Source organism: Pseudonaja textilis, chromosome 2, assembly GCF_049901715.1.
Source record: "Pseudonaja textilis isolate UNSWEBS1 chromosome 2, rPseTex1.2, whole genome shotgun sequence".
Classification (NCBI taxonomy): Eukaryota; Metazoa; Chordata; class Lepidosauria; order Squamata; family Elapidae; genus Pseudonaja; species Pseudonaja textilis.
The window spans coordinates 165,411,672-165,418,984 of record NC_141991.1 but is presented as its reverse complement, the minus strand read 5'-3'; the positions used below and the strand labels follow the sequence as shown (position 1 = coordinate 165,418,984).

General features: G+C 39.7%; 2 protein-coding genes across 2 annotated transcripts in view; one reads left to right on the top strand and one right to left on the bottom strand.

The window, feature by feature from the left end:
* Positions 1 to 1,885: 1,885 nt before the first annotated feature.
* TOMM5 (translocase of outer mitochondrial membrane 5) lies at positions 1,886 to 3,884 on the top strand. Its single transcript, XM_026712693.2, has 2 exons — positions 1,886 to 2,101; positions 3,459 to 3,884. Exons 1-2 carry the CDS (start codon positions 1,981 to 1,983, stop codon positions 3,491 to 3,493), a joined length of 156 nt encoding a protein of 51 aa, XP_026568478.1. The 5' UTR covers positions 1,886 to 1,980; the 3' UTR covers positions 3,494 to 3,884.
* A 1,971-nt stretch (positions 3,885 to 5,855) lies between these two features.
* IGFBPL1 (insulin like growth factor binding protein like 1) overlaps positions 5,856 to 7,313 on the bottom strand; it is a 45,019-nt gene continuing 43,561 nt past the window's right edge. The window contains exon 5 of the mRNA XM_026712692.2: positions 5,856 to 6,061. The gene's annotated coding sequence lies outside the window, so the exon portion shown is untranslated. The remainder of the gene's footprint in view (positions 6,062 to 7,313) is intronic.

Genomic DNA, 7,313 nt, shown 5'->3' with positions numbered 1-7,313 from the left:
CTTTCCGGCTGATGGTTTGGTCACTTTTGAATGCTGGCGGTGCTTTCACTCTAGTGGTAGCATGAGACAGAGTCTATAATCCACACAAGCAGCTCAGGTAGTGCAGCTCATCCAGGATGGCACATCAGTGTGAGCTGTGCAAGAAGATTTGCTGTGTCTGCCAGCGTAGTGTCCAGAGCATGGAGGTGCTGCTAGGAGACAGGCCAGTACATCAGGAGACATCAAGGAGGCTGTAGGAGGGCAACAACCCAGCATCAGGACCGCTTCCTCTGCCTTTGTGCAAGGAGGGACAGGAGGAGCACTGCCAGAGCCCTGCAAAATGACCTCCAGCGGGCCACAAATGTGCATGTGGCTGCTCAAACAGTCAGAAACAGACTCCATGAGGGTGGTATGAGGGCCCAACGTCCACAGGTGGGGGTTGTGCTTACAGCCCAACACCGTGCAGGACGTTTGATGTTTGCCAGAGAACACCAAGATTGGCAAATTCGCCACTGGTGCCCTGTGCTCTTCACGGATGAAAGCAGGTTCACACTGAGCACATGACAGACGTGACAGGGTCTGGAGACACCGTGGAGAACGTTCTGCTGCCTGCAACATCCTCCAGCATGACTGGTTTGGCAGTGGATCAGTAATGGTGTGGGGTGGCATTTTTTTAGGGGGTCACACAGCCCCCCATGTGCTCACCAGGGGTAGCCTGACTGCCATTAGGTACTGAGATGAGATCCTCAGATCCCTTGTGAGACCATATGTTGGTGCAGTTGGCCCTGGGTTCCTCCTAATGCAAGACAATGCTAGACCTCATGTGGCTGGAGTGTGTCAGCAGTTCCTGCAAGACGAAGGCATTGATGCTATGGACTGGCCCGCCCGTTCCCCAGACCTGAATCCAACTGAGCACATCTGGGACATCATATCTCGCTCCATCCACCAAAGCCACGTTGCACCACAGACTGTCCAGTTGGGGGATGCTCCTCCCAGGTGTGGGAGGAGAACCCCCAGAAGACCATCTGCCATCTCATCAGGAGCACACCCAGGCATTGTAGGGAAGTCATACAAGCACATGGAGGCCACACACACACTACTGAGCCTCATGTTGACTTGTTTTAAGGACATTACATCAAAGTTGGATCAGTCTGTAGTGTTTTTTTCCACTTTAATTTTGAGTGTAACTCCAAATCCAGACCTCCATGGGTTGCTAAATTTGATTTCCATTGATAATTTTTCTGTGATTTTGTTGTTAGCACATTCAACTATGTAATGAACAAAGTATTTAATAAGAATATTTCATTCATTCAGATCTAGGATGTCTTATTTTTGTGTTCCCTTTATTGTTTTGAGCAGTGTATTTTTCAGTTTCAACTACCCAATCTATATGGCAAATAGTCATTGCAATTTGCAACATACTGTTGGATATAACATTGAATCGTTTATGGGGTTTTTTTTTCTCCTAGCAGAAGAATTATAAATATGCAGTTAGAGCATCTTTGTGTTTTTTGTTTTTATTGCAGATGGAAGCAGGAACCGAAACGTTGCAGTTTAGTAAAGCTGTAATAAATCCGCACTCCCAATCTTAATTTTTAAAACAGCATTACCTTTCTGCTGAGAACAGGGAGAAAAAAAGTTTACAGGCAGCGGGGCTATTTACATAATAAAGAAGAGAGAGGAAAAGACGAAAGGTGAAAAATCAGAAGAAGGAAAAAAAACACATGCGATTTTCTACCATCCCTAAGATACTTTTTTTTCTCTCGTATTCAGGATTAGAACCTTCCTTCGGCTCCGGAAGTCAAGAATTGAAAAGCGTTCTGTACCGGAAGTGTAAGAAGGGGCAATAACCCTAGTCTTTTCCCCTTGGACGCGGACCGTAGCAAGAAATTTGTCCCTCAATGACATCCGTAGGGAGGGCGGGGTTACTTCGAGAGAGAGCCCTTGGGTAGTTTTTTCGGAAGCTTCCTTGGTTGGGCGCCGACAGCAGCTGAGACCACCATGTTCCGCCTTGAGGGTCTGGGGCCCAAGCTGGACCCGGAGGAGCTGAAGCGCAAAATGCGCGAGGACGTTCTCTCTTCCATCCGCAACTTCCTCATCTACGTTGCCGTGCTGCGCATCAGTGAGTGCCTCCCGCGCGCACATCTGGGGCGGCGGCGGCGGCGGCCACGTGCTGGGGATAATTTTCCCGGGAGCTGCTGCAAAGCCGGGGTTTAGCAGGGACCTTCATTAACGTTGGGGAAGGGGAGGTTTAGATGGGAAGATGAGGAGCATTTCGTGTCATCAGAAGATGCGGGGCGGAGTAGCGGCTAAGGGGTTTGAAGTAGAACCCGAGAGGAATTGGACTTTAACCTTAGACTGTCTACTATTGACCTCACCCCTTTCCTAAGAGGTTTGTAGGGGGTGTGCATAAGCGCACCAACGTGCCTACCGTCCCTGTCCTATTGTTTCTTTTATATATATATTTATTTTTCTTATATGTATCCATGTATTCATAACTATGTTTTTACTTATACCTATTATCTTGTAAGCAATTGACAAATTTTTAAAAAAGGTCACTTTGGCCAGGCATGCCTCGGTCCGGCCCTAGGGAGTTGTTGGGGGGGGGGAAAGGTTGGAGTTAAGAGTAGATTATTATTTATTTAAATTTATTATTGGCTGCCCATATCCAATGGGCAAGGATGAAATACTGGTGCAAGGAAGAATAAATGCTAACTTTAAATAAGTAAAGTTAGTATAAATATTTATGCGGCTGTCTATCTTAAACCAAACTCTAGGGGAAATCACAACCCAAGGGTAAACACTATGTAAAATAATAATAAACTCAGAAAACCATAATCAGGAAAACCTGGTGTTTACAGCTAAATTTTCTGATGGAGCAAAAAAAACAAATGGAAAGACAACTGTAATTTAACAGATGTCTTCATTTTTTGCAGCTGAGATATAAGGACAGTACTCTGCAATGCAGTATTTCATAAAGCCAGAGGCTTGGACTATTGGCAGTTCTTTGAATACTGCTACTTGGCCCCTGAGTTCCAAAAAAACATTTTTGGCACTTGAGAAATAATGCCCTTCTGTTTTGTTTTGCATTTTAAAAATATCTCTAGTATTCATGATTTGTACACATGTATTATATAACTTTAAAGTTAGGTATTGAATGTCTTAAGAACAATGCAAATATTCAAGAGGTGGAAAACTCAAAATTTATTTTCAGTGCAATTTTCTTAAATCTGCATTTTCAAGATCAGATCATTTACAGAGCTTTGTGGCTCATCACCATGGGGAAGAAACTAAGCAAAAAATATTTACTAGAAAATTTACCATGGTGTAGTTATACCTATATAGGACATTCAATGTCAGTTACCTATACTAAGGGAATACCATCACTTTCCTGCTGATTTAGTTAAACTTAAACCAGGAGTTATGATCTAAATGTCTTCTTTTGTTTGTTGAGAGCATTACTGTGTTTCTTTCCATAGCTCCATTTGTTTTAAAGAAGCTGGACAGCATATGATAATAAGAGCTTCGAGGATTGCCTGCATGGAAGACCAAACTGGACTTTGAATGCCTTTTTAAGAATGGACTATAGTTAAAGTGACTCTATATCCTAACAGATGGATCCTGAACATTTCCATATGAAGATTGTAGAGCAGCTGAAAAAGTAAAATATTTTTGTCACTTTTCTTTCCATGTGCCAGACTTTTGTTCTTGTCTTCATGTTGGTGCAATCTTATTCTTATTCAGAGCTTATAATCAGGCCCGATTTGGGAAAGCTGCTAAATATGCATTGAAATATAATTATATCTGAAGCATTCATAGTGATATTGTTGTCACTTATACAGTGTCCATGTGAAACCTTATGGATATATCCTGAAAGATTAAAATAAATGGACTATATGTTCTAATGATAGTATTCTGCTATATTTCCAGTCATATTAGTTAAACTCATTCTTTCATACTGCATCCTTTTTGTTAAGTTCTGACACTTCGGGATGAGAAAAAAACACACACTGTACAGCACTGTGCTTGAAGCTTTTCAAAAGATCAAAAACAGGTAATATTAAATTCAGCCAAAAGCAAAGCTGACAATTCTTCTTGTTTGCGATGACACTGAGTTTTGTTAAGCAATCAAGCTAAAAAAAGGCATGGAGTAATAGACAGAACAATTTGGTTATGATTAAAATGTGGGCTCATCTAATGAAGTTGCTTGTCAGGTCAGAGAGCAAAGGAAGGAAGAATACCAAACAATGATGACTTATGTAATCACTGGTGCTAAATGGGGAGATAGGTACTAGTTTAGGCATGACTTTCATATTAAAGATAGGAATTGCGGCCACATTGATGTGCCTGCTGCCTAAAATCTTTATTTGAAATGAAACAAGATCATAGTCAATTTATTGAAACTGTCTCCCTTGAGAGCAATGAAGAAATTAGGCGTAGCTTCAGAAGTTTTCTTTTTGCTTTTTAAATATTAAATTAATGGAGGCTAGGTCAGCCAGATAACCTAACTGGAAGACAACAGACCTTAGTATCCAGATGCCATGTACAAAAATGAGAAGACGCTCTCTTTCATATCCATATCAGCTTCTTCCAGAAATGAGCGATTGACGGGGGCTTTCATTTCATTCAAAAAGCAGTCTGGTTTATGTGTATGAGGTGGTTCTTTTCCCACTTTGATTTCTCTAATTGAATATATCATGTGAGCATTTCCATGAATAAAAGCAGCCACCAGATGTCAATGGCTAAGTAGCAATCTTTCCTAAGAAAAGTGTGGTGTGGTCATTTTTAAATCCGGATTTCATTTGTAGTTTCATGATTTTTTTTTGTCATTTTAACAATCATGACTTTTGGGGGAAGAGTCGTCCCCCCCGTCCCCCCCCCGAATACCTCTAGGTTCCATCAAAATCTGAGGACTATTTTTGGAAAATAAAACTAGGTAGCTGAAGTTTAAGGGTTGTTTTGCGTTGAAGTGTACCTACCTAATCAAAATATAAAAGTAACACAGGAATGAGAAGATAGAATAACAGGAGTTTGTCTTCTACTAAATGGGTATAAGCATGCAGGAAACTGCAGTTTAACTCTGAGTTTCCATCTTTTCTATTACACTTCAAAACCTGTTATAATATCTTTTACCTTGGGCAGAGAATATGACTAGATTAAAGGCATTATTCTATAAAAAGACAAGCAACGAAGATGATAAAGATGAAACAGTATGTTCTCAAATTTAGTGCACTTTTAAAGACGTAAGAGTAAAGGTATAACAGAGTTGAAAGATCTTGGAGTCTTCTAGTTCAGCCACCCTACACAAGCAGGAGACCCTATAGCGTTCTGGAGGAGTGTGCATGTGTGTATTATATTGACACATGTTCTAGGTTTTATAGGACAGGAGTTCTATTCAGAATCCAGTTCAGAATTTGTAATGTGCCAGTGTATTGTTTGAACTGTTGGGCTATCACAGTGAAGACAAGATTTAATTCCACCCAAGCCATGAAAACTCAATGGATGACTTTGAGCCAGCTCTTCGTTCAATCTACCATACAGGGTTGTGGTGATTATGTAATGAAGGGAAGTTCATTATAAGGGTCTTGGAAGAAAGGTGAATATAAACCTTCGCAAATTTCATTCAAGTGGTTAAACTAATGCATTAAAATACAATATTGTTTTTGCTATTTCTCATTTAGTAGGCCATTTAGTTTTATGGACAAAAATGATGGAGAATTGATTGCTTCGTGAAGGGAGAGCTCAAATGAATATTTTGTCCATGTCTCAATTTTAAATGGCCTTGAATGCAGTAATTACTATTTTGCCAGTTAATTTGTGTAGTAAGTTGTAATGTTTTCTAGATGTACTTGAGCGTGCCAATAAAAACATTTTTTTAAAAAAACATGCTTTTATTATGTCTTCGTTCCATACTAACTACATGTTCAATATTCATCAAACACTAAAAAGGGGGTACAAATATCACCATTACTCAAGAAAAGATTGAGATAGTGTCTTCTAGTCTTCAGAAAGTAAGAAAGCAATCACTAATCCATCCATTGGTGTCTAGATTGTGTTCAATTCCGATCCCACTGGAGGAGGTCTAGACAGATGTGGGGGAAGGAAGAGAAAAAAATAACTTGTGGCATTCACAAATAATATTTATATGCAGTTTTACAGAAAATTAATGTGGAGGATTTTGTTTAGTTTCAGTTACAAATAATTGGTTTTATTGACTCATTCTTAATTGTTTTTTTACACACATTCCTTATTGTAATCCACCAATTTTCTTTCTGTGTCCAAAGCACTTACTCTTTCTCTTTTCATCCCTACCTTTTAGCTCCTATTCTTATCAGACCCTAAAATGCACTTTTTCCTGTTCCACCATATTCCCATCTGTTCTGGTTCTCTTTTCCTTTTAAGGTGAAGAGGAAAAAGTGTTAGATTTCAACTTTGGTTGGCAAGCACTGATCTTGCTTTGTGTAGCAGCTTTTATAGCCAAAGCTATTTGCACAATGTAAATGAACGTGGACTGTTTGCAGAACTATACTCTAGCAGTCGTATGCCTGAAAATGTGCATCAGCTGCTGACTTCTCAAACACATGGACTAGTTTTTGGAAAAATGTAGTATAGTATCACTAATACTGTTGAGCAGGGGTATCTAACTTTGGCAACTGTGGACTTCAACTCCCAAAATTACCTAGCCAGCCATGCTGACTAGGGAATTCTGGGAGTTGAAGTCCATAAGTTTTAAAGTTGCCAAGGCTGGACAACCCTGGTATAGTGTCTCCATATAAGGAACTACAAATACAATGAGAAAAAGTTGCAATTTACTCATAAACTCTTAGCATGTTTCTGTGCAGTTAATAGATTAAAGGCACAAAGAGTTATACTACAATAATAAAGGGGATGCTCCTGTCTTCCCCATAGCTTAATAGGAGAACCATGAATGCTACCAATGTCCTGTTCTCACCACTATCTAGGCATCAAGCATTTAATTGCTCCAATAAGTCTGTCATAGTTTTCTCTCCATCCCTTTTTGAGAAAGTTAGTCAATTTATCTGCCTTTACAGGTATTTCTCCATTGAAACTCATCATGCATACTATGAAGTTGAGGATAACAACCACCAATTACCCCAAGATAAATTACCACTGAAAAAAGATCTTGTTTGAGATATTTCCATACTTTCAGAGATTAGAATTGAAGGGATGGCCACATAGCGGCAATTTCCAACATTTTCATAATTCTTACAATGCCTGTAGTAAAATGTACATAGATTCTGCTTGACAGCACTAGGCAACGATACCAACTTTAACTTTCTTTTTTAGAAAAATCAGAAATTCAACATACTCAA

Excerpts from the sequence above, each read along its gene's own strand:
- TOMM5 (XM_026712693.2), top strand. The coding sequence starts at position 1,981 with ATGTTCCGCCTTGAGGGTCTGGGGCCCAAGCTGGACCCGGAGGAGCTG. Across the intron at positions 2,102-3,458 it reads CGTTGCCGTGCTGCGCATCA|CTCCATTTGTTTTAAAGAAG; the intron begins GTGAGTGCCTCC and ends TTCTTTCCATAG.